Source organism: Numenius arquata, chromosome 11 (assembly GCF_964106895.1).
Source record: "Numenius arquata chromosome 11, bNumArq3.hap1.1, whole genome shotgun sequence".
Taxonomy (NCBI): Eukaryota; Metazoa; Chordata; class Aves; order Charadriiformes; family Scolopacidae; genus Numenius; species Numenius arquata.
Window position 1 is genome coordinate 27,506,766 of NC_133586.1, and position 27,646 is coordinate 27,534,411.

At 49.4% G+C, this 27,646-nt stretch overlaps 1 protein-coding gene across 1 annotated transcript in view; it reads right to left on the reverse strand.

The window, feature by feature from the left end:
* Window positions 1-10,967: 10,967 nt before the first annotated feature.
* Window positions 10,968-27,646, reverse strand: part of FGF18 (fibroblast growth factor 18) — a 75,694-nt gene continuing 59,015 nt past the window's right edge. Inside the window, exon 5 of the mRNA XM_074156026.1 lies at window positions 10,968-11,357. Coding sequence (XP_074012127.1) covers window positions 11,091-11,357 — 267 coding nt within the window. The 3' untranslated portion in view covers window positions 10,968-11,090. The remainder of the gene's footprint in view (window positions 11,358-27,646) is intronic.

Sequence of the window (27,646 nt, forward strand, 5' to 3'; positions counted from 1 at the left end):
CTCCAACCTCCGGCCACAGCCACATTTTCACTCACACCCACCACCGCTTCTCTGGAAACTTCCAGACCAAATAACTTTTGCTAATCTTTCATCGCCGCATGCTCCTTTGATCCATTTTTCTTTCCCCCCTCTGCTGCCATTTGCAAGGCCTTGGGGTAATTTCTCCTGGAGGGATGTTTTTTGCCGTTTGCCCACATGGATGTGCCTTCGTGCAGGACGTGCTCCTGCAGCGGGGCCACTCCAGGTGCTGATGTTCCCATACACTTGCCACCAAACCTTCCCTGGAGGTTTTTCCCCATGTCCCAGGGGACAGCATGGCCTTTTCCTCAGGCTGTGAAGCTGCCAGGAAAGGCTTTGATTGCTGTTCTGGTGTATGAACCACTTGGCTTTGGTGGAGAGGTGTTTAATGAAGCACATACCATAAAGGTATATGTACCCCATCACAAAGTCCTGCTCCTGGCTCCCTTGCAATGCAGCGCTACACAGGAGCCACCTATAAATTTAAATGTCGTGAATTCCACCTAAGGGCAGGGGTTTGGGTTATTCCTCAAGTCAGTCACTTTTCGGAGGTGACTGTGAGCTGGTATCTGGCTTGTCCCATGCGTTTGCAGAGCGATGCCCCAGGGAGGGAGAAGGGCTTCTCCGGGGCTCGTGGCTGAGCTGGTGGTGGTGGGTCCCACCACCCAAGCTGAGCCACTGTCGGCTTGGAGAAGCCAGCCGGGAAGGGTGAGGGTCTGTTTTCGCTGTCTTCTTCCGAGAGCATGACGTGATCCCAGTTCACACCTTGAAGAGGTACGAAGCAAACATCCAGCCCTGAATCACTTGGCTGCTGCAGCAGATCGTAGATTAGAGCAGCTTGGGCTGGGTTCAGACCACCTACCGCGACGTCTGACGACAGCACCCTGCGGCTGGGCTGGCCAGGCCAAACCCCCTCCCCGAGCAGGCGGTGGAGAGGACTCCCAGTTACTCTGCAGCGCCCCGGAGCCCTCCGAGCCAGACTCACCTCCCACCCGGCAGCTATTTTTTGATGCTTCCCAGCAAATCGTGCCGGGCAGCCCTTCGTGTTCCTGTAGCAAAGGGCCTGCTGCATGCATGGATCTCCTCCTGAAATCACGGGAGGGATCCAGCTGCAACATGCCAAATGGATGGGACTTGAACACCCAGATCCTCCAGGCAATGAAAGATCTCAGCCCCAACATATGCAAGGAACTTGTAAAATCAGGCTCCGAAACACTGAGCTCAAAACTTGCCATGTTCAAGATCAAACGAGTAATCTCAACTTCTCCACCCCTGGAAGGGGACCGCTTGCACTTGGTTGCCCAGCATGGCTGGTGTGAAAGGCAGCAAGGGTTGGAGAAGGCCTGGGTGACCCTGTGAAGGCAGGGGCTGATAGTTCTCCTCTCCAACTGCAGCCAGCTGGCACTGCCTCAATGGTGAGCCAATGGGATGGTGCTGGTGCAATGTGGAGAGGACTTTGGGACCCAAAAAGCACCAAGAGAAAACGCAAGCTAGGGTTTGCAAGCAGGATGGCTGCCACCTGGCCAAAGGTCTCCTTGGGAAGAGGTGCCTATGGAGCTTCTTGTGGAGGTGGAAATGTAATGGGGAGAAGACTGACCCTACAAAGGTCTTACAAGGAGCACCTTTGCTGCTCCTTCAGCCAGTACAGGAGCATGAGAAATGATGGGCCTATGTGATAGGACTGGGAAAGGACCCAAGGCACACCTGGAGGTATCTTGTGCTCTCCTCAGAGCTGCTTAACATGAAGGAAACAAGGACAAACCACCATGGCCTTCACTGAGTGGGATGGGAGAAGCACCCGCCATAAGGGGGTGTGCTGCCCTTCCAAGGCCAGTCTCCAGGCTCTCATAGTCTGAGCCCAAAGGTTAATCACCATGCCATATGTTAATTTTCCCAAGTCAAGAACGGCTCTCTTTCAGCAGTTTTGAAGTTTGCTGCCTTTCATTGAATTTCCCCGCCTGTGTTAGGCGAGCAGGTGAGCGGGAGATCCCAATTTACTTTCTCTGCAGTCTAGACTATTCATTACTTTTCTGTCTCTAAATGAAGCAGGCGCAGTCCTTTCAATACCTCCATAAAGCATTCCCTCACCAGGCCTCTAATCATTTTCATTGTCAGCCTCTGAACACTTATTATTTCCACTATATCCCCTTTTGAGATCAGATATCCAGAGAGGAGCCCGGCGTGTTAGCAAGGGTCTCCTCCGGATCTCTGCTGTGAGCAGGCAGGCTTTCAGAAATATTTCACATCCCTCTCTTTAACCATCCTCATATTTTGTTTTGCTTTCCCGACAGCAAAAAGGAAAAAAGACCCCAGAGTTGTTGCAGATAGCTCAATAAAAGTGTAAATGATTACAATTAATTTGGATGCCGACAACATGCATGCATGGCTGGAATTATTCCTCGCCATGCCTTGCCTTGCAGTCGTCAGGGGTGAATTTTATCTGCCATTGTGCTGCCCATTCACCTAGCTTTGTGTGGTCTGACAATATCTCAACCCAAGGTGGTATATGGTTGCAGGCACTGCCGCTCTCGTTATTTACAATGGCTAATTAAGATCCTGCTACAACCTTCATCCCACCCTTAATTCTTATGAAGCAGCCAACAAAAGGTTTTGATTTCCTTTTTGGCTGGAAGACCTTTTGGCTTCTGCAAAAAGGGGATTAAGAATGAAAGCACATAAAGGTATGTGCACAATCACAAAGTCATAACAGCTCTCCGAGTGCAGTCTCCCAGGAATGAAACGCAGCATTAGCAAGAAGGGCTAATTGGGACCGGTTTAAAGAGTGCACATTGTGTAGCCGAGTCCGGTAACACTTTTGATCAGGCAGACAACGCAGCCACAAATTGCTTTCTTCCCCCTCCAAAATACCTGACCCTGCAGGAAATGGTGTTTTACCTTTCCCAAGCAGCCCAGACAGACAGACAGGCAGATGGACGGTGCGCATGAGCTGGGTGAGCGCCCCAGGTCACACCAGCAGCCTGGACAAGCCCAGCTCTCTGCAGGCAGATGTCCCCCCTGTCCCCCACCCTCGGCCCCAGGGTCCCCAGGTGCTGGCTGTGACGATGATCACCAATGTCGCTGTCATCGCGACATTAGGACAGACGAAGCCGCACACATGCAGCTCACCCAGGCTTTATCTCCGGGGAGTATTTTGGGCACTGCCAGTGGCCACGGGTTGCAGAGCAATCACTCTCCATCTCCTCTTTGCCTTCCAGCAGAGATGGGTGCAGGTCCCCAGGCTCAGGTTGCCTCCAGAGAAGCCTCCCCGTTGTGATCCTTGCACAGGAGGAGGCAGCCCTTCCCGCTGCCTGGCTCTCCTGCGGGTGGGCACCCCTCAAAGGCTCTGCCCGGAGTGTCCCAGTCCCCAGAGCCTGTCCCCAGCCCAAAGGCCTCCCCTCTGAGTCCCTGCGTCACCGAGCCAGCTCCGCGAGCCAAGCTCGGGAATCTGGTTCGTTAGCTCTTGGCAATGCCACCCCCCAAAATGTCATGGCATGCAGAAATCTATGAAAACCAGAGACCCGAGACATGTGTTTTTGTTTGTTTGCATGTGCCAACATTTCCAATGGCTCAGAAATGTGTGCCTGTGAAGGCTGCATGTGTGTTATTCATTTAGGATCATTTTCAGCCCTTATAATAGGAGGCTCATTTTATCCTTTTGAAAGCTCTTGAGCAGAGATGATCACAGCCCTAAAGCCTGCCATGGCTGTAAACAACATTTAAGCTCCACATAGCTGTCTCCCCTTGGAAAATAGTCCCACAGAGGAGTGGAGGGGTTTTCACTATGTGCTCGTGTCAGATACGTGGATAGATAGGCAGCTCGCTCCTCTAGGCTCCTTTGTAAACCCCAGCCAAGATTTTTACATTCCGATTCATGCAAATATGATCATATGATCAAAGTAACATGTGCTACCTCCCAGGAACTAATGCACTAATCGTTGGCGTGCCGCAGGCCATGGTCTATCTCACACCATCGCTTTCCCTCCTTGTTCCTGACACTGCTTCCTCCTGTCCTTGCACACAACATCCCTCAAGCAGACAGCTGGCTCCCAACCAGCTGGGACGGGGGCTGCCTCAAGCCGGCTCTCCACACGGCCTCAGCAAACTCTCGGAGAACCTTCCCTTGCGTCCTTTCTGCTCCACTCATGGCAAAGGTTCTGATGGCGCATCTCTCCCAGTTACCGATGGAGAGGCAGTGTATCCCACAATGGGTCCAGGTCCCCGAGTTGGGAAGTTCTGGGGTGAAACCTCCCAATTGCAAATTTCTCCCATGATTTCCACAGCTCCTTTCATTTGCTTGGGGTGGAAGCAGGTTCAGAATTGCCTCTTTGGGTAAAAAAATGGCCTTTCCAAGCCTGGGACAGCACAAGCTGGCGAAAACACAGCTCAAGGCAGGAGCAGGTCCTCAGCACCCGGCTGGGAAGGGGGAACTGCAACATCACCTGTGGTGCTCCCCCTGGCCAGGCCATGCTGTCCTTCATCCAGGTTATCCCTCAAAATGAGCTGGGAACCTCATGACATTAGTGCTGCTTAACCGAGGAAGCAACTCCCATTAGAGGCTTCGATGTGGTTACATCTTCTGTTATTCCTGGCCGCCGCGGTTGTTTTTTTCAAAACAAAAGCAGTATTTTCTATCCTTTAGACCCAAGCAGACCAATTCATCTCTCTTCAGATTGGTTTGATGTGGCTTGGGAAACTCAACCGGCCGTTTCCCAAGCCCAGCATAACTCGGTTATGCTTCCTGTGGCTTAGCCAAGGGTCCCCCGGGCTGGCAGACACCGGGGACGTGCAGACAGTCACTCTTTTGTCTGCGCCAAAACTGGAAATCAGGTCTTGCCTGGGGAGGTGTCGGCCACCTTCGAGCTGCCCTGGGCGGACTACAACTTTCCATAACTTTCTGAGTAGAAACGAGTCCCACCCAAAACACACATGGCCAGGTACTGCAGCAATGCACGGTCACCACCAGCCTGGAGCTCACAGCTTGTCTTGTCTCTGCAGGCAACCACTAAATCCATGGGTCTTGACCCTTGGGGAGATCCCGGTATGTGCCAGACCTTGCTGTGGTACAGGGACTCTGCAGGTGACACACCGAAGGGGATGCTCATGGTCCACACCTCCTTGGGTTTGCACCTTAACATGGGCGTTGTGAGGTTAAAAAGCCATGGGAGAAAGGAAACAGTGTTATGAGCTTTCTTCCCATCAGTCAGGATTCAGCCTCTGGAGGAAAAGGGCTGGCAGCAGGGGGACAGCAGGAACGGGTAAGACATGGCCAACCTGGAGAATGCTTGGGCTGTGGACCCCTCGGCAGGCTGCGGGGAAAGGCAGTGGGAGTTATCGTCCAGGGCTCAACCAATGGAGCCGGGTGGCATTTGCTGAAGAAACAGCAAACTGCCACAAAAGCGGAGTTTTAGATGGGGACTGATATCTATTTGGAGACTTTGAAAACAGTGTCAACTGAGAAATAGGTAGGTGAGATTTTTTTACACATTGAATATTGCTTTCTGCTTTCAAAGTGAAGCTTCTGATTTCTCTTTTTCTTTTTTTTTTTCCTTTAAAATTACCTGTATTTATGAAGCAAATTGTTAAATAGAGTGAATTAAATGCTTTTGGTGAACCCAAATCTCTCCGCTCAGTACTTTGTCTCACTTAAAAAAAAAAAAAGAAAAGTTTCTGTTTGACCTGATTTTTCTTCCCTAATTTTTCAGCTCACACCGTTGGAAATAACAGAGTCTACGTAGGTTACATCATTCGTGAGGAATCTCCTCTCATCCGTCTCCAAATGAATAACAACAAACATTCAAAAAATAATTGAAGTTTTATATATATCCCTTGGCCATTCAGGTGGTAAGGCTGGCACGAGACATAGGCACTTTAAACAGCTGTTGTGAATCTTAAGTATAAACTTCCACCCTTTGGCGCCACACCAGGAAATTATGCATAGGAATATACCTGCTTTCCCTTGCAGCAGACAAAAATATCGGCGTTTAATACCTTGAGAGTGGACGGGAGAGAAAAGCTCTTTTTCCTGGGGGACACCCACGCTTTGTCTGGCCCTTTCTGGTGCGTCGGACGAGCGGGACTGAGCAGGGCTCTGGGCTGTGCCGAGAAGGGGAAAGGGCTTTGTGGGGGGCATTTACAGCTACAGGGACTCACACATGCTGCCTCCTCCTTCGTCAGCAGATACCTGCCTTGTAGAGTAATTCAGTGCCCTGAAAAAGAACAGCCACCACTCCACACACACTTCTTCACATATTACAACCTTGTTTTTCAAAGGCAGGAGCCAAATTCTCGTATGTTTTCTGTTACTCAACCTATTCAACCTAGAGCCAACTCCGTTTGCTCAGAATCAGGTCTTCCTTGGTGGACAAACTCTCCTAGTCAAGACAAAATGCTAGACCACATTCTCTAGAGGCTGAGGTCCTGGCTGAAATCTCATTCCACTGCTTTTGTGAAAGTAGGGAGACACCAAAACGCTCAGTGAATCTGGGATAGCTGATGGACATCCATGGGGCAAAACACTGCCTGTAGCACAACGCATGTGCCAGTCAAGCCTTGCTGCGAGAGCTGGTGTAGGCTGGGTGTTTGCTTAAACCAGACCTAACCTCCACCGTGCCGTGTTTCTGCCAGCCAAGGTAAATAAGCTATTGCAAAGACCAAGACGATTGGAGGCGGTGCAGCCGGCCAGGGTGAGCCGAGCTCAGGCCTCCCCGTGCTTTCCAAGATCCTCCCCAAGCTCCGCTCCCATGTGCGTATCCCTACAGACATGCTGGGTTCATGGGCACTAGAGCATCCAGATCATTGAGGATATGGCCTTAACTCCAGAAGTCATGGATGTAACAATTTGGTCTTTTCTTCTCGCCACTGAGCATTAGGCCAGCAGCCCTTCCCCAACTCATTATTTTTGTCCCGAGTGCTTCGTCCTCACCTTGCCTCACATTGGGTCCCAAAAGCTAGTACTAATTGTGCAGGTGTCATACACGCTGGTGTGTAAGAGGTGATGTAGCTGAAGGGCTCGATCCCTCTGCGTAGGGGGGCTGCACCTTTGGGCAGGTGGGATAATCCCCCGCTTGCAGAAGGGAGGGCACAGCTAAAACTGGGATCGTGCTCCTGGAGGAGGCTTCCTCGCTGCCTCACATCTGAAAAATGCTCATCTCTAACTGAGCCTGTGAACCAGAGCTATGGAGATGATCCTGAGCAAAACAAGATTGCAAGGACAGCCCAAGACAGCGAGCATCAAGTTTCACGTGCCCATGCTCTTGAAAGGCATATTGCCAAAAGCCAACTGTTGGCAAGAGGGGCAGATCAGGCTCAAACGGGGCAGACCAGGAGCGCCACGGCATGGAGCCTGCAATGGCACCTGCGTTTGCATCAACAAGGTGGAGGTAGAACAAAACTACTGGCTGTGGAGCAGGAAAGATCACACCAGCTTTGGGGCTCCAGCTGTGGGGTTGTCAACTTGGTCAGCTGCTCCCACTCGCTGACAGCTTCATGGTCCAGGAAAGGTCCCTGGTGAGCTGGAAGACACCTTGCACGGGGACCAGAATACTCTTTGTCTTCTCAGCCAGCAGTCAGCCCCACACAGGTCATGACAACGCCATGATGAAAGGCTTGTCCTACTTGGACCCAAGGCAGAGCCCGGCTGAGCTTTGACTGCCAACCCTTCACCATCACAGCAACAGCATAGGCGAACCCACCACCCAGAAGGTCTCACCAAACAGCAGCCTGGTCTATGAAACACACTCAAAGTATTGACAAGAAACTTCCCCGGACCTACAAAGGGGAAGGTCCCTCCTGGGATGGACTCACCTTTCAGCATGCCCGGCGGTGCCTGCGCCTGGCATCACGACAAAGCCAACCACGGCACCATCAGAGCCTGCCACTGTCTGATCTCAGCTATGAAAACATTGCTACAAATCCAGCAGTATTTCTGAAACAGTAGCTACAATATGCTTTTATTAAATCCAATTAAGCAGTGTATTTGTTTAAAATGTGCCCACCCAGAGCTCCACGCACATTAATGCCATCAGTTGCTTCAAGCAATTGTCTACCGTTACACCCCTCGCTGTTGAGGTTATTTCCACAATAGTAATTAAATCCTCATTAACTATTTTCAATTATAAAGTAAATCAAATGTAATAGCCTGCATGGGGCATCTCAGCTCGTATTCAGGGAGCCCGGAGACTTTCTGTAAGGAAATTGAACACTGCAGACAAGCTGCTGCTTTAGTCTGGAGGTCAGTGGAGAGACTTGTCCAACAGGGACGTTGACAACCACTTGCAGCCTCTGGCCTAACCACCAACCACAACCCGGGTGCACAGACACCACGTGCCTGGTGGCCACAAGCACAAGGCTGTCCATCACTGGGCACATGATGGATTTTCCCCTATTTCTGTTCATTTCTTGAACATCTCCTGCCCAGAGCACCCTTTTACCCAACGTGAAGGTGCGCTGAAGGGAACCTGGTGTGAATTCTTCTCATCTTTGCTCCTGCTTTTGTTGCTGTTAATAAAGCCTAAAGAGCAGATGTTCAAATACAGCTACTCAACGCACACCAGCCTCAGCCAACAAACCTCTCTGATGACACCTAACCCAGGTGAGCACCAGTTCTCCTCACCACACTGACTTTTCACAGCCCAAGGAACCCATCTCACTGCTGTCCAGTAAATACTCCAATGATGCAGGTGCCAGAGGACCCTAGTGACAATTGCATGTCCCCTAGTTGCCACGTGCCAGTCTCCAAACCCAGAGGGCATTGCAGGACAGGCAGCAGATCCTCCTTGGTTGCTCTCGGCCTCACAGGAGATCCCTTCTGCCCAGCCTTCTCCGGCAATTGCCACCTCCACCCCTTCGAATTTCCCCGATGGCAAACCAACCCTGTCATTCTGACAGTAAAACCATCAGTGCTATGGGCCATGGTGATATTTCCAGGAGAAAAAAGGCACCCATAAATTCTTTCTCACTCTGGAAACCAACTGGGTTTCTCCTCTTGGAGGCACTAACACAGCAAATCTCCAGCCGCTCCCAGTCCCCCACCCCCAGTGTTCCTCTGAACTTCCCCCAAATCTCTCCCACACGAATCAATCTGAAGGCAAAGCTGGCAAAGCCTTCCAGCCCCCACCAACCCATTCCACCACTGTGCCATCAGGTCCCACTTCCATGCTGGTCTCCAGGTGTGCCAGGAGAGCAGCTCCCAGTATATTCACTGGGAGAGGGGCAGCTCCAGTGACCGCCCATGAAGGCATCACCTGTAAGTCTGCCCAGCTTTTTGTGGAGCAGCACGAAGTGACCCTGTTTAGCACTGTTCATTTTTCTCTAGGCTTGCGAGGTTTGGAGATCGGTTGAGATAAGCATCCTCAAGCTTGCAGGCTTATCTGCACCATCTCCCAAACGGCTTTGATCTGCAGGATTTGGCTGCAGCTCTCAAAGTTATCTTGAGAAAGCTTGTTCTGGGGAGAGTCATTCTTCTGATTAACAAGAAAAAGCTTTCTTAGGGGCTTTGAACATTTGCAGCCCTGGCTGGAACCAGGGAGCGTAGCAATGTCTGCATACAGAGAGAAGGAAAAAAGTCAAGCGAGCTTCTCCTTAAAGCTTCGCTTGGACTCAGTTGTCGTTTCAGCTAAAATTTGAGGTCAGCTATTTCATCCTCCTTTTTGACCCACTCTCTTAGTGCGGCATCACCCAACCCACCGCGTGGGTCAGTCGGTAGATAGAGTCACACCTCGTGGCTTCACATCCTCTGAGTCCTGCCCAGAACCTCCTGGAGGATGGCAGGAGAGTCACCAAAGGGCTGGGAGAGCTCCGCGGGGTGAGGGAGAGGGATTTGATTCGTCTAGGGCAAGCTCTAAAAGCTACAATATCGAGTTAAAAAGCTGAAACAACTAGCCCCTCTCAAAACCTCCAGTGCAGGAAACACAAGCCACACATAAGTACGTGTTAATTGAGTCAGACACTAATTTTCCAGTTTACCTTCTGCTTGGCCACAGCTTTAGGAAATATTCGTTGGACTGAAAAGTATCAAATTTAGCTCCTGCTCTTGAAAAATGCCAGCGTGGATTCCCCCACTCTCAGCCCATCATCACCTCACGCAAGATTTCTTCCTTGTGGGAACAAGGAGGGAGGAGGAGGAGGAAGACGGTGTGAAGGAAAAGGAGGAATTACAGAATTAGCAATGAAGTTTATGCTGGGGGAAACTACCCCAAACACCTCCTGCTGCCCTCACATAAAAGATAAATATGCATTAAAAACACCACTACTCAGGGAGAGGAAAGAAGTGTGAACAGCAAAAATATGTACATGTGTTTTAAATAATTTTTTTAATTGTTGAGGCAGTAATACTTGGTTCATGGAACTGCAATATACAGAGAGGTGAAATAAATAGCTTATATATATATAATATATATAATATAGCTGGTTTTAAAATATTCCCTTATCATTGGTGTACTAGGTCATCTTGTAGTCACTTGAATGTATTTAGCAGCATTCTCCAGAACTGAGCATAATGCAGGATCACGGAGCCGTGACACCTTATGTCGTCAGAAAGGTTACAGAAGATCGATGCGTCGAGAACTCCACGGAAACTCAATCATCACTGCGGCACACACCATCTTGTCTGGGGCCGGCGTGCAGCAGACAATAAATAGATTACTGCAAAACCGGCACTTTTCGGGGCAGGGTCTCAGTAACTTTGGGAAAGAACTTTGGTTTTCTTTGGTTTTATTTATTTGTTTTTAATAATTACTTTTGTTTGTTTGTTTGTTTCTCCTCTGGGGATATGCTTGAAAAGTTGTCCTTTCCAAAAAAGCGAAATAAGCACCTGTGTGTCATCAACAACAAGAAGTCAATTTAAATAGAGCAGTTCATTTTGTTTTCAAGTCACAATAAATCCCTAACAGCTTTTCCCCAGCGTTTGCCATCTAGTCTTTTATTAATTTTTTTTATTTTTATTTTTTTTTAAACACAATGTACAAAAATAGAGCTTCTTCCTTATTTTTAATGTAAAAATATTCCTCTGGTGCAGTTTTTTTTTTTTTTTTTTTTTTTGTGGTTTATTATTGTGACACTGTTTTTGTCTATTTTTAACTGGGGTTGGTGGGTCGTATTCTCTTAGTCCTCTTGGTGACTGTTGTGTACTTGAAAGGTTTCTGTATCTCCACTTGCCCCTTTGGGTACCTCTTCATAAAATGTACGTCTTGCTGGTTTTCCCGGGTCTTGGGCCCTTTCCGTGGCCTCCCTTTTTTGGTGAATCCAACATACCAGCCGGAATATTTTGCTGACATCAGTGCCGTATAGTTGTTTTCTAGGACTTTTTCAATGAAGACACACTCCTTGCTGGTGCCATCAGGCTGAAAAAGAGGAAAAAAAATAAAAAAACCAAAAAAATTTATTATCCAAATGCAATCTTAGTGACCAAAACCCAATTTGGCATAAATTAAATCATCACATCTGGACCTTGGGTTCAGTTCAAATATTAATAGGAGCTGTAACAAACATCAGCTGAAATAGAAACTAATTTAAAAAAAAAAACCAACATGAAAGCACGAGGTCATCATTTCATTTTTTAAACACTCCTACCCAAGGAGAGAAAGATTTTTTTAAAGACAACGGTTAAGTTTATCCAGTCCAGCTCCTTCAATTGCAAGCAAAGCAAGACATTTAGCTTTGCTTTTTCCATTAGGAAAGGAGGATGAATTGAAATCCTGCCAGGGAAATATCATACTCAATCAGAAAAAATAAAAAAAATCAGAATTTCACATGGGCCAAACAACAGCATTGCCACTTCTGCTGCTCCCTTTTGATATGTTTTCTGAAATACTTTATGGGCTCGCATCCGTAACTACCCCAAATCCCACTAAAATCATTACAAGCCTTAGTGTAAGTCTTCCCAGGGCTTTGCAAACTCTTGCCCCGCAGCATCCCGACACCTGGCAAATTAGCCACACGTGGGGCTCTGGGGATGAGCCGGAGGGGTCCCCAACCCCACTCCAGTCCCTGAATCCAACCAGTTGTTCCAGACCCCCATCACACACCCCAGGCTTGGCTCCAACTCACATCCCTGGGCAACTCCAGCAGCAGAAAGGGCCATTCCTACACCAGAGCAGCTTCCCAGACAGGCCGGCATCCCACCGGCATCCCAATTCGATTGCAGCTGGAGGACTATGGGACAGCAGTGTCCTCAGCCACCAGACCCACCCCAGCTCCAGGTGCCCGATTTTACACCCCTGCTCCCTCAGGCTTGGGTTTTGTTTGGAAGAGGGTTTCATCTCAGGTGGCAGAGGGGACGTGGTCCTTCTTCTTTCCCCACATTTCAATCCCAGCCTAATAGCAGCCCACCCAGAGCTCAGGTACCTGGCTTCGAAAACCATGTCCCTGAATGACATTCTTCCTTGCAGAGGGAGCCAGGATTAGACACAGAACTGGAGGTCAGAAGCTCCTGAGCATGAGTGCTGCTCCCCAACCACCCTGCAGCAAAAAGCCCACCCTGCTGGGACTCCTTTCCCAACACAGCCTAGTGCAAACCCAACTCCCCATCACTGCCAGGGGCTGCTAGTTCCCCAGCTGCTCACTGGTCCCAGATTTCAGTAAACAGGGTGCATTGGGTTTGTGTGGCAAGATTTTGGTAGCTGTGGGGCTGCAGGGGTGGCTTCTGTGAGAAGCTGCTAGAAGCTTCCCCTATGCCTAATAGAGCATATGCCACCAGCTCCAAGACGCCGGCTCCATCACTGGCCAAGGCCAAGCCCATCAGCGATGGTGGCAGAGCCTCTGGAACAACATGTTTAGGAAGAGGAAAAAAAACCAACAACTGCACAACAACAACCAGGAGGGAGAAGTGAGAGAAACAACGGTTAATGAAGAAGAAGGAGCAGGAGGTGCTCCAGGCAGCAGAGCAGAGATTCCCCTGCAGCCCATGGAGGTCCACGGTGGAGAAGACATCCACCTGCAGGCCATGGAGGACACCACGCCAGAGCAGGTGGATGCCCAAAGGAAGCTGTGACCCCATGGAAAGCCCACGCTGGAGCAGGTTTGCTGGCAGGACTTGTGACCCCGTGGAAGAGACCCACACTGGATCAGTCTGTTCCTGAAGGACTGCACCCCATGGAAGAGACCTGCGCTGGAGAGTTTTGTGGGGAACTGTCTCCCATGGGAGGGAAGAGCACGAGGAGTCCTCCCCTGAGGAAGAAGGAGCAACAGAGATAAGGTGTGAAGACCACAGCCCCCATTCCCTGTTCCCCTGTGCTGCTCAGGGGGAGGAGGGAGAGAAATCGGGAGTGAAATTGAGCCTGGGAAGAGGGGGGAGGGTGGGGTGAAGGGGCCTTAAGATTTAGTTTTTATTTCTCATTACCCTACCTCGATTGGATTGGTAATAAATAAAATTAATTTTTCCCAAGTCGAGTCCGTTTGGCCCATGACAGTAATTGCTGAGCGATCTCCCTGCCCTTATCTCAACCCAGGAGCCTTTCATTATATTTTCTCTCCCGTGCCTAGCTCAGGAGGGGAGTGACAGAATGGCTTTGGTGGGCACCTGGTGTCCAGCCAGGGTCAACCCACCACGCAGGGTCTGTCTCAGCTTGGAAATCTAGACTAACAGACCCAGAGCCAGACTTTGAAAGCGGCAGCACGTGGATCTCGGGCTGGATTCAGGACTCTAATTTACATGGGGGCAGTTGCAGCATCACACAACAGCATCTCTAAGTGGTTCGGCGCAGAGGAAATTCTTCTTGCCTATAAGTTTCTGCCAGAAAATATGTTTTGTCCTTTAACTGCTGAGTTACTGGTGCTGCACATGGAACATCATGCATCACTGTGCACCAGCACTGTGCTTTATGCCTCAAAAGATATTTGGGAGTAGATACAGGCTCACTTCAGCCCTGGATGTTGTCTCAGCTCTGTGTGTTTTATGGATTCCAGACAGGGATAAGCGCGGTGTGGAGCATCATACAGGACTTCAGCTAATGCTCAGCAAAGCCAAAGGAAGGATTTCCATCATTAGCCCAATCCAACTCCCCACTGAAGTCAAATAATGAGTTTTTCAGCACTGCAGGCCTATGCTTACTGCTATGCCTGCTGTTAAACCCTCTCCGCACAGCCTAAGCAGCATCAGACCCTCTCAGCCATTTCACCCATCCCATCCCTGGGCAGGGGGACAGCAAAGCCACAGCAGCGTGACCAGCACAGCCCCTGCAGCGACGGCTGGTCCAGGCTGCTGCAGCTCTGCTCCAGGGCTCCTCTGGCCACCACGGCTGAGGCGAGGAGCCCAGCCCCGCACCCTTTCCACCCCTTCCCCAAGGCCAGGTCAAGCCTGCTCCTTCCTAGAAGCCTTCCTAAAAAAGTCCCGCACAATCCCAGCAGAGTTTGGTGCAGTCTGTGGGAAGGGCAGGGATTGTGGAACAGGAGGGAAGCCCCCATGCCAAGCTGGCTCAGGCTTCCCCACACCTCTGATCCCCAAATAACCGTGTACGAGCTACAAACAGAGCTGTGAGATGGGAACCACCGGGCACAACAACCCCAGAAGGGGAAAGGCTTCACCACCACCAGCCTCCAGGACCAGCCATCCCTCCCTGAGCACTTTTAGCAGCGCTTCAATTCAATCAGTGCGACAATATGTGATGTTTACCCTAAAATCATTAATGCACCATCCTGCCCTAAAGAGTTTTGTTACCATGGGCAGGTCCTATTAAGAGGGTGGAGGGACCACGGCAACTTCTGCATCAGACATGCTAATCCGTCCATGCTACCTATATGTGTCCCCCGTACGGGGGCAAAGACAGCTCTGCCATAGGACCAGCAATCTCCATAGGGGGCTAGGCACAAAGGTCCTAATTTTATCATCTACAGTTGGAAGCTCACAAACGCTTTAATGAACGGCAGAACTGGGCAAAGCTCAGTGGTTCCAGTTCCTGGGGTCGGGGGGGAAGGTTTTTCTCTGAGCCCTGGGTTTGATCAAAGCCACATGAGTGGGGAAGGGGGAAATCAGTCGACACCATGGGGTTCCACCAGGTTTCAATGGGAAGCCATAAAACCAGCCCCAGGTTGCTCAGGGCTCAGCCCACTACAAACCCTTCCCCAGTGAATGGAGAATTTTTAAACAATACCGTGGCTGAGTTTCAAATCCACCCAAACCCAGGTGCTGATGAACCAACCGGATCCGTACCGCAGGGGGAGCAGGTAATTGGAAGGGCCGTTTCCCCCACGCTCGTGGAAAGGTCCTGGATTTGAGCCCTGACCTTGTTGCTAGGAGAATTAAGGCGTTTTCATGCAATTTGGGAGGTTTCCGCTTGTGCTGCAATGTCAGTTTCTCATGGAAAACGAAGACTGGATGAAAAGAAAACGTGTGTGTAGGAGGGGAAAGTTATTCTATTAATAACAAAAAAGTATTTACTTATACCTTCAAATTTGCCAACAGAGCCTAAGACGGAGACAGGAGGTAGAGGAATAACACGGTGCAACTTCAGGCCAACCTCAGGGCTAATTTGAAGTAAACAAGGTGCATGAGATAAAATAACTTCGTTCTGGAAGAGGAAGAGCTAAACAATTTGATAACATGAAATTACAGTAACACTTACAAGTACCTGGAGATAAATCAGGATAAGGACCTCACTTCCCCAAACAGAGCATTCCTGTACGTGCTAAGACACGTCAGAGACAGACAAATGATTTTCAAATACTTACAAGATGATTTTACAGCATCTGTTATAATCTCCAATAGAATAAATCACTCGCACACGTTACCTATACTACAGACAGCTGGACCCCTGGTAATCTATTAGGGGAAAAAAGAGATTTATAAGGGGTTTCAATAATTTTTATGTGTCATCTTGTTTTCACCAGGTGCCCATCGCTTAAGGTCTAAATCATGTCCTTAATTTAAACGGTGGCAAAATTCTCACTGGGTCTGTCACCCATCCCCTTGTCCTTCCAAAGAGAGGAGGATGGAAGGGACAATGGAGACAGCTTCGGCCGAGCATCAGCCCCTGCTTGCCCTTCCCCAGGAGCTCTCAGGGCAAACACTTGCTGCCGACACGGGGCTGCACCCTCCGCCACCGACGTCAGCCGGGAGATGCTGCCAAGCCGCATTTCACACATACTTAGCTGTCAGGATGCACCTTGCAGAGCGCTCACCCTTCGAAACCTGGAGGTTTATCTTTCAAACTCATTCTTTAAAATAAAGAAGCATTCTTGAAAGCCTGGGAACTGCGCAGGACCCGCCTGGGCCGGTGCGATGGCACTGCCACATGATGGGAGAAGGACCCGCAGCCAGCCCCGCATCCCCATCGGCCCCACAGAGCAGGGCTTTGTGGCCCCGGGGTGTCCCACACGTGCTCGGGTGACCAGCTGCTCCTGCGAAAGGCATGTCAAGTCAGCACCCCCTTATACTTGTGAAGGGCCACGGATGGCCGGATCACCAGTTTGGCTCCTGGGAGCTGGTGTGACAAGGCTGTGCCACCACAGAGGGGACAACTCACAACTCGGCTCTTTGCCCAGAAAGAATTCAGAGTGTTTTTTTGTTTAAACACGCCCCTAATAGCTGTGGGAAGATGCAGTAGCTGCTAGCCAGACTTCTGATAAGCATCTTATAAAATGCCTGATCTGATAAACATCTTATAAAACACCTGATCTAGACACCACCTTCCACAGAAGCCCCTCCGGCATCACCCAGGTCTGCACCCAGGTGAGGGAAAGCACAGGGGGGCCAGGAAAGCCCAGGCAGCATGAAGCACTAGCTCTGGTGGGTCATCTCCAGTAGCTCATGGCTGGGGGCACCAGCCTCAGAGACAGCAAGCATCTGCCCAGTGACAAGGCGGTGGGACCCGAGCGGTGCCAGTCCCTTTTCCAAGCAGGGTTAGAGCGGCAGCAGCCGCCCAAGGGACATCTGGAGCATGGGACCGTTGGCACACCATGGCATGGAGGCACAGCTGAAGGATCTGTGCTGGAGCCAGGGGCTCTCCGAGTGCCCTGGGCTCACCAAGGAGCAGCACCGGATTGTTTGTGCAGAGCATTTGGCGCAGGGCTCTCCAGTATTAAACCTGAAACATGCTGAACTGACACTAAAGCGGAATTACGTGCCAAAGCATTTGCTGCTTCTACAATTACACTCTGGAGCGCTTTGGTGCTCCTGCTCTCCTTTTTTTTTTATGACCCAACTTGGTCTTATTGTAGTTTGGCTTTCTCGTTTCAAGTTCTCCAAATGGAAAGGATCAAAGGGCTCTTTGTTGTCGTAGCAGGAGCGCTCTCCTCCGCGCGAGGCATTACTGCCACTAACAGCTTGCCGCTCGGGGGGAATTCGCGGCAGCCTCTGTGCCACCAGCCCCAGCCAAAGCATCAGCAGGTGCAGCGGCCGCCTCCGCCTTCTCCCCATTAGCCGGCCACGCTAAGCCACCTGAGCAGCTTTTTTTTTTTTTTTTTTTTTTTTTATGGGAACGGGAGGCCAGGGCAGGTTTTCTCATTTATGCTTCACAAATCTGGCTCAGTGGGCACCGGCAAATCCAAACTTCACTCGGCTTTTACAGCAACAATAAGCTGGGGCGAGCGGCTCGGGTAACACCACGGTGCGGGGAGAGATGCCTCCAAGACTGAAAGGTTTCTCTGTTTGCAAAGATGGGGTCACAAATTAAACCTTTTGAGTGATGCTGTGCTAAGCTGCCGTTAGCTAAGCTTATGTTAAAACACTTCCCCCCTCCTCGAAGGAGGCTGCAATTAGAAGCTCTCTGGGTAAGGTGACTGAACACGCCAGTGATGTGCTGCAAATAATAATAAATGCTAAACCACAGGAAACACCCCTGTGACGGCCCAGGAATGCCGGCTTGGCACAGGGCACAGCGAGCCCCAGCCTTTCCAGTGAGATGGGGATGACTCTCCGCTCTAATTATCACCTCTCTGCAAGCTCAGCCCCCCCACCCGGCTCAAACTGTGGAGATAGAAGCTCTCCCTACAAGCGGGATGGCTTCCCTCTGCAAGGAAAGCAAGCCCTCTCTTCCTAAAAATCCTGGCACAGGGAAAGCTACTGCTCAAGGAAAAGGTTGCCAAGAGGTGTATGCACCTAGGTTTTTTAGCAAGGAAAAACCCTCAAAATCAACCATTTCTACATCCCTCCCCCTCCGCAGACAGAGAGAGGGGGTTCCCGAGCACCCTACCGTGCTGGATCTCACACCACCCCCAGGCGCGAGGGACACCCACTGAGCTCTGCAATTATTTCCAAGGCTTGCTGAACACTTCCCGCCAACGCCGGCACTGGGAGAGTCACACTCCGCATTATACAGAAGAACTCCTGCCCTGTATTTCTTAAATTTCGGAGCAGGGACAGCATGGAAGGCTTGGGTTTTCAGGAGGTGGGTGGCTCAGCAGCCCCCGTAAGCCGCTCCTGAAGCATCCCCAGCTGAGGACCCAGCATCTTGGATACCCCCTATAAAGCCCCAGAGCTGTTCACACAACACCTATGTGATTTTTGGGAAGCATATTACTTCTCTGTGGTTTTGCACAAGCCCAGCTCCAAGCCAGAGCTCAGGATGACTCCACATGGCTTCGAAAATCCCCGGTGGAAAAAGGTAAGGCAGGAGCTATGTTAATGTGGCAGCTTTTAGCACTCCCCCTTTTAAAGGCAGGTCAGAAAGCGCAACAAGGAGGTGGATACAGCAGCTGTCAGGTCCAGCAACGCTGTGGGAAATATTTCCCTCTCGCAGGATGGCAAATCTGAGTGCTCTGACTGCTGGTGAGCTCAGCCCAGCCATCCTCCTGCACTTCCTAGGCATTACCAAGACAGATCCATCGTAAGCATCCTGATGTTCAGCATCCTGGATTTATGGCAAGGCATCCTCACCACAGAGACACCTCTTGACCCAAATGCACATTCTTGCTCCTCGACTGGGCTGTAAATCAGGGGAAGGCGCATCTATAACTGCCAAGAGTTACTCAGCCTCGTGCACGTTTCCTCCAGCTCTCTGGCCTCTGAACCTGCGCAATCCTCCGAGGAAAATACTTAGGAGTCATGATGGGCAGTTCAATAAAAGTGTCTGCCAGCGCACTGGAGAGGTTAATTATGTATATACAGGACATCTAAGTGCATTCACAAAGCAGGGGAAGTAATACAAAACCCTTGCGGAGGAGGTTCTCTGAAGAGAGGGTACATCTCCACTCCGAGGCCCAGCTTCAAAGCCGCGTTGCCCATGTTTGCCCCCACTTGCCCATAGGCACTGGGGGTACATCCCATCTCTCCTGAGGGCACGGTCCTGCACGCACAGGATGGGACCCACGGGCTTCGCAGAGCCCTGTCCCTCTTTGTGCCCAACACAGCACAAGCTGCAAGAGCCAAGGAAGGAAGAGAAAGCTTTAAAATTTTTCTTTCCTTCTATGTCTCATTGAGAAATTCCACTTTCCTCACTAATACCTGTTCGGTAAGCCTCACACTGCCCTGGGAGAGCATTTTGTCACAGGATGAACAGGAGGATACAGAGTGTAGGGATGATCCAAGCAAGGCTGAGGCCATGCCAGGACATGCCTCCTAAATCCTGGTCTTTCCATCACAGACACATTTCTTGCCAGCAGGACATATCCATAATTAGAGCAAACCAGGCTGGCTTCGTCTGGAAAGACACACATTTCGTTAATAGAAATTCCTAACGGCATCTCAGAGAACTATGTGTACTTACTACTAATGATGGGAAATGTCAATCAATCACTTTTCAAATGAAATTTATGAAATCAATAAAAAAAATTTAGGAAAATTTAATTTAACTCAAAACTGTGGTTTTCCCGCAATGGGAAGGTACTGCTTCAGGAGATCTGAAACCACAGGCAGGTTTCTGACCTGACATCTGAGCAGATCTAAGACATCTACTGTTACCTGCACCTACCTGATCCAGTTGCACATGTGCTTCTAGGTGCTACCTGTGGTAAGAGCTGGGAAGGCATTTCTACCCATCCCTACAAAGCACAGCCTGTTGATTACACGTGCTGCCACCACCGAGACCCACAGGCTACTCCTGAACCTTCCGTAAAAGCCAACTTAAGAGCAGCAGCATATTTCATGTAGGCTTAAATTGATTATATAGAGACTTATGCCACTATAGGAAAAGTAAAAAAGAAGAAGATTGCTTAAAACATCAGATCTAGACAATGGCAAGGACACAGGACTGTAACAGTTGTTGACCCCATAGCAGGTCTGGGAAACCCCAGGTTTATAAGCATTAAACAAACATACATACACTGACTTTTTAAGTTAACGTTTCAAACGGGTGCAATCCCATTCAGCTGATGTTCCGGCAGTGACACCAGTTTCCCCGGGGCAAGTTTAAATCAGTGGAATTTAGGACCAAGAAAGGTCATTGATTGTCTGCAGGATGACATTACTTCTCTTCATGTCAAATTATATTAGTAAGAAAAAAGAGAAATCCATGATCAAATCAAGTGCCATCCATAAAAAAACGATCATCAAGAATTGCTCCAGTCTGTGAATGACAAAATTCCTTCTGCACACAGCAAGTGCAAGGCTTTTGAGTCTTCTCCTCCTCTAGGAAAACCTAATATCTTTAAGTACCCAAAGACAATGTAAGAAAATGTCAAGAACAAAAATATATTTGAGCAAGATCTACTTTTCTTTGACCTTAAATGTATTGTAATGGCCATATCAAATGGACTATCTTTTGCTACTCTTGGAGCATAGGTTTTATTCTCCACTTCATAACTAGCCTCCATTCTCACTTCACCCCCAAAACCAAATTGAGAGTCAAGTAGAAACAGTCCTTGAAGAGCAGGATCCACCTGAACGTGGATCTCAACTGCATCCGTTAAGGAAGACAAGGCTGCATTGCTTTGTTTCTTGCTGCAAGTTAAACACATCACTGTCTCCGCAAAGTAACATTTAAAAGAAACATCACCCTCATCTTAGAGACATTCAACACCAACAAAAATTGCACTTGAGAGACAAGATGCTCTGAGGAAAGGAATTAAATTTAACTTGATGCAAATGTCAGCACAAGACGCATCCAGCACCCCCTTCTCTACCCAAACAGGGTGAGGTGCACCCAGAGCTCAGGGTTCCCCTCTCAATAATTTCAATTAACATTTAACCTTAAGGAACCGAAATATTCCATCACCACACACAGCTGCAGCCACGAAGAAACACAGGGGACAGGACATTAGCAGCTTTCTGTTGACACTTGCTCCTTGAACACAGAATGGATTTAATTAAATTGTCACGTAGCTTTCAAGAAGGTGACATTTTTTCCCTGGAAGGGGATATACAGCTTCCAGCCACGGGATAAGAAAAATCCTTAGAGGTCAAGCTTGGTCTGCATTGTGAACCTTGACTTTGCAAAACTCCAATTTGAGAGACAGAATAGGTGCTTTTTAAGAATTTCCAATTGAAGTTTGCTAAAGAGGAATCGCTGGAAATCTATAAACCTGTTACATAGACACAGCCCAGAGACAGAGTCCAAAGCTCACATCCTCAGCTGAGCAACTGTGACTCTGTAGGATAAAACTAATATAATGAAGAAATTTATTTTTTAAAACAAAAGGACCTTTTGTTTTATTTTAGAGCAAACACTTAAAGCATTGGGGCTGTGCTGAGAAGCTTAAGTTATCTGGAGATGTTCAGCTAAAATGTGACTACAAGAACCTCTTGACCACCTGGCTTGGCCTGCGAAATGATGTATTAAGCACCAGTCCCATCTCGGATGCTCCTGCTACCATCCAAGGAAGACCTGTTCAGAGGATTCACAGCTCATGTCCCACACAGTTCCTCTACCCACAGTTTGGCTAAAGCCAAACCTCCTGTCCTTGCTCCACCTGAGAGGATCAGCGTCCACCCGGGATGCTTAGAAGATCACAAGAGCTGGTGGCAGCAGAGAATGACTTAGCACAGAGCTTAAATAGTCACATTATAGGATGGTAGTTGATGGCTAATGAACACTGTGGATGTTCTGCCTGGCAAAGCAGCTAAATACGAATCCATCCTCTGCAGCACAGTGTGAGCTTAAATGTGCTTAATAATGTGCTCCATTTATGAAACCCGTGACCAAAATGCATCAGACCATGCAGGTAATGTGTACACACAGCACTAACAACCCATCAGCAAAGGGAAGACGTTGGTAAATGGCCTTGGTTGGTAAATGGTGGCACAAGACCCTCTCCCCATCAGTGCCATGAATCCCACAGTCTTCTGGCTCAGAGAGCCTTCAAGGCTTTGGCATCCAAGCTTACACACACATAGACCACGAGGCCATGAAATGTAAAGAATAAATGCAGTTTCTAACCATTTGTGAACTAAAGGGGTCTTCTCCACATAAACATCTCCCCAACACACAATGAGCTGAAGTGCCACCAGCATCTCCCAGCTATTCCCTCTGCAAACTCTCCCATCTCTCCTTCCCAAGCCTTGAGCCCATTCAGTGTTTATCGGTAGCCACCAAACTGCTCTCCCTCCTCTGAACACACGGAGCTTCAAAATGACCTCTTGTCTCCCTGACACACCGAGATCAGCCACCTGCTGTTCCACACCACCACAAAACATCTCAACTTCTTCCGCAAAATTCATTACCCACATTCACGACATTTTCCCCTCTTCTCCCCACCTCCAGAGAAACTTCTGTGCAAAACACTGCTGTAAGCAAATGGTCACAAGTACAGAAGCAGGACAAGGCCCATTGCTCATCGCAAATATTAGCACTGCAAAGGTCCAGTGAGCTTGCAAAAACTCCTACCACTTTGAAGGAACCACTGCAGCATCAGAGCCTATCCGCTTTTGTGCCAAGGCAGCCTCAGGGCAATAAACACTGGTAAGTAGTTTGACTGGGCTCAACCATGAATGGCTTCTTGGGGATCATCCCACAGTTGCACCATCCAGAGCCAGGAGTCCTGGAAAAGCCGGGCAACGCTCGGTGTCAGCCTCTGCTGAAGGACAGGAGCTGTGCCAGCGGGGCTCCTGCTCGCTGGGTGTGAAAACCCAACGCAGCTGGACCCACCTCAGGGTCCCACCTCACCACACCACCCCTCTGCTGCCCACAGCTTCGCAACGGAGGGCAGAGCCCCCTACAGCCCCCACAGGGAGGTGCACGATGGGGTCTGGCCAGCTCTTAGCACATTACACCCACCGAGAAAAGACATGACAAATGATTGTGTCCACACACCCCAGAGACTGTCTGAGAACAACATCCCTACCGAAACATCTAGCAACCCCTCCTGGGGGAATTCTTCTGATGCATTTCCAGCACTGTAAAGATCCAAAACTGCAACAAATGAACCAGAGGATACCAATTCCACCAGCATCCAGAGAGCTCTGAATGCAATGCTTCAGGTAGCCCAGCAACGGGAAACGAGCAGCTGTGGAAGGTGTTACCAAAAACCTCATGATAATTGTGGGCTGAGAATGGAGGGGGGGAGACTACCGATTTTAGCTTCTGCTTCTAATCTCACGAGAATCTCCGCTTCTAAATTTTCAGAAAAATAATTCAAAACTTTTTACACCAATTGCAGGAAAATCCTAGTTAGGTGAATGCAGAAGATTCAAATGGCTCAACTGAAAGAAAACTGGGTTTGTCATCTCATTGCTTACAAGACCTTTGCAATTCTGCAGGCCCTGACTCAAGACTTTTGGACACTTGAGGCTGGTTTCAGATCAGGTCCCTGTTCGAAGCATGACAGGTCCAAGGTTGCTTGGCTCCAGGTTCCATTGGAGACATTTATTTAGATGACTTAAACTAAAGCAAACTCCCAGGGGAGTGAAAGCCTGGGAACAGTTCACTGTTAAAAAGCACCGATCCCACCCCATATGAAGAACCAGACTACAGTCCAAAATGAGATCTGAGCAAGATCCAGCAAAAGCCATGTCAAGTTTTGCTCTCACGTGAGATGCCAAGTCAGAACAGTTTACGGCTGAACATGTCACAAAGAGATCTGCAAAACGCACACTATTAAACCCGACACCCCACTAATTCTGGTCGTGTCTTTGTTGCAAATTCAGCATCCAGCCCCAGAAACTGTTAGGTTTTACAAGCCCCTTTCAAGAACCCAAATACTGTGCAACTCCGGGAAAAATTCTGGATAAGCATCAAAACCCTGTGAAACTCAGAGTTCTGCCCCAAATCCAAGATGCAGTTAGGCCTGGTTTTAAATATACAAGCTGAGGAGCGTAAACACCTCGTCTGCTGCATCGAAGTCTCAAACTGCAAACCTCCAAGTGCCCCTCTGACCATGCCACCTCCCGAGGTCTTTGCAGCACATTCGGCTGGTGGGACGGACCCTGGTGCAGGCAGGCACCAGGGAATACTCACGGCCAAATGCCATGCAGGACCTGGGCATGCGAAGGCCATGAAGCTCGGAATCATCCCTGAGTCTTCTTGTTTCAGGCTAACACAGACCCCCTGGTTTCCCATCATCGATCTTTAAAAGGTAGCTTTTCAAGAAAGCTCAACCTCAGCCTTGACCAAAGTCAACTGATGACAAAGCTGGTCCAGACACACTGATAAGGCTTTGGAGAACCCACCTGGTGTCTCCTACCCAGGTAAGTCCCCTTGTCCTACAAAGGGTGGCTCTCACTGAACCACCTGGAGCTCCTGTAACACAACACGCCTCTTCTCTTTGAACAACCTGGTCTAGTGCGAGGTGTCCCTGTCCATAGCAGGGGGTTGGAATTCAATGATCTTTAAAGTCCCTTCCAACCCAAGCCATTCTATGATTCTCCTATAAGGCCAGGGGTATTATAAAGGGCCAAGACCACATGCATGGGCCGTAGCAAGCACCTTCACCCTTTGATGCCGTCAGAGTGTTTTTAGCCAACTTTCCTGACTAAACACACACATGCTTCAAGAAAACCCCTATTTTAAAGCTGCAATGTAAACAACCCCAAATTATTAGTATCCCCCAAAGGCTACTGCTGGCAGGCATCAGTGATAAAGCTCTGCCAGAGCAGTCTGGCATCTAGCAACAATTTGTTTGTTGTCCTGCAAGAATACAGAGAGCCTTGCCATATGGTATTAGCAACTTTCTGGTAACATTAAGAAATGTATTGGCTTGGAAAGTGGTTATCACACCAGAACAAAATCTTACGTCTCGGAGGCAGGTCTACACCGTAAGAGGTATGGGCCCAGCGGTGCTGGTCAGAGGTGGGAGAGGTGATGGTGGCCAGCAGAGCCGTGCTACCTCCGGCCCCTGGCACAGCCATGCTTTGGCTAGCAGAGCTTTTCTGCAGGAGCCGGAGTCCTGTGCTCAAGGGCACGAGCTCAGCACTGCTCGCCTGTGCCCCGCGAGCGCCAGGAGGGCTCCAGCACCACAGACACGGCATCAGCAAAACTGTCCCCAGAAAGCACCCGAGTTACCTGTCCTCAAGCTGCAGCAATGCCTCAGCCACCCCAAACGGCTAAGGGCTTCCTGCCTTTCCATCAACAGCTTTTTCCCACTGCTCACGTTAAGCACAGAGAAAGAAGTAGAACCAAACTCATTAAAATGCTTTTTCAAAAATAACGTGTTTATGTTATAATGATTTTCTGACAGCGTGTGTATACCAGCTCACTGAGGATTTTTGAAAGAAAACCCAAAGAGAGATGGCACAGTCAGTATGCGGATTTGGTGGAAAATCACCTATTTTACAGTATCGCATGTTCTCAGGCTTGAATTCTTAGAAGGGGCTGAACTAATGTAAAGAGCAGGGACTTCTCAGGATACAACTTTACTGCTCTCACTCTCTGTAGAGCTGGCAGGGACAATACCTGTGATAGACACCATTCTGCCTATCGCTTTTCTAACTCTGCCCCTATTCCTGGGGTTTTCTCCGTAGCCACGTCCTACCTCAGAAGAAGGACTTGCCCCCATTTATAGTGGTGCAGGAGCTCCCTGCAGACTCGCAGGGTCACAATTACAGCCACATTACGTGGAGCAGCATCACACGGGAGCACAGCACACAACTGACAGTCCCCACGCTGTCCCGACTCTACCTGCACTCCAAGTCCCATCTCACCCCGAAGAGATGGCTTCAGCACCCACCACCTGCTTCTCCTTCCTGGAAGAGCTCAAGGAGTGACTCCGTGCACTGAGAGATGTTCTCAAAATGAAGCCAACAGAGAGAATCAACAGGGAACAATATTGCTGCTGGGTCTGGAAAAGAAGTAATCCACCTAATGCCATGAAAGAACATTAGAGGAATTGCTTGGAGCATCTTCTGAAGAACTTTCTGGATCAAATCGAAGATGTACTTGGCTCTTTCCCCATTCTTCTCAAATCCTCTGGATTCCTTCCAGTCATTACTTACCTTCCCTGCTTCTATATCTTGCTCTGAAAACTGATGTTTCCCTTGATACAGTCTGCAATAAGCAGCCTCTCCTCCCACTTGGCAGCTTTGCAGGAAGCCAAGGTCCATTCCCCTCTGCCCTTGGTCAGTCCAGAAAACAGGCCTTTTCTCTCCTCTGCCTTTAGAGCTGGGAGTGCAAAATGCTCCCGTTACGGATACCTGCTATAACCTTAGTGCTAGTGCTGACCAGGCTGTGGGATCCTCTAAAGAACCACAGGAAAACCCCTGGCAACAGTGCCTGGGGACTAGGAGATGCTCGGATCTGCATGTAGCAGCCCTAGCAGTGCCTAAGGGGAGGAGCGCTTTGGTGATCTCGTAATGGCACTGACAAATCCAGTTTAAGCTCCTCAGAGATCGCTGACCTCTTGCAAATGTTCTCCTTTGGAGGGGACTGGATTGGGGCAGGGAAAGGAAACTTCCGTGGCCTCCTGCAATTCTAGATAGCACAAATTTGCTGTAAGGACAGGCACAGCAAGAGCAGTTAGAGGTGGCCAAACTAATTAACAGCCACTTGCTCACAACCCAGGGCTGCTATTCTTTGCTTAAAAGACTTAAAAGACGTATCTTTGACAGCCTTTTACAAACATGAAGCCCCCACTTACTGACCTCCTTATCTCAATGCATGAGATAAGAGAAGCTGGGGCAGAGAGAAAAACCACAGGAGGACTCACCAAAGAACCAAAAGAACTACCGACCTGTCAGCCTCACCTCTGTGCCTGGGAAGATCATGGAGCAGATCTTTCTGGACGCCATGCTTGGGCACATGGAGGACAGGGGGATGATTCAGGACAGCCAACATGGCTTTACTAGGGGCAAGTCCTGCCTGACTAACCTAGTGGCCTTCTATGATGAAGTGACTAGGTCAGTAGACAAGGGGCAACCTATGGATGTGATCTATCTGGACTTCTGTAAGGCCTTTGATACGGTTCCTCACAACATCCTGCTTGCCGAATTGGAGGGATACGGATTTGATGGGTGGACGGTTTGGTGGATAAGGAATTGGCTGAATGGTCACACCCAGAGGGTGGTACTCAATGGCTTGAAGTCCAGATGGAGAGCAGTGACAAGTGGTGTCCCTCAAGGGTCCGTCCTGGGACCAGTACTGTTTAACATTTTTATCAAAGACATAGAGGGATTGAGAGCACCATCAGCAAGTTTGCAGATGACACCAAGCTGTGTGGTGTTGTCGATATACCAGAGGGACAGGATGTCATTCAGAGGGACCTGGACAGGCTGGAGAGGTGGGCCCAGGTGAACCTCATGAGGTTCAACAAAAGCAAGTGCAGGTTTCTGCACCTGGGAAGAAACAATCCTCAGTATAAATACAGACTGGGGGATGAGGTATTAGAAAGCAGC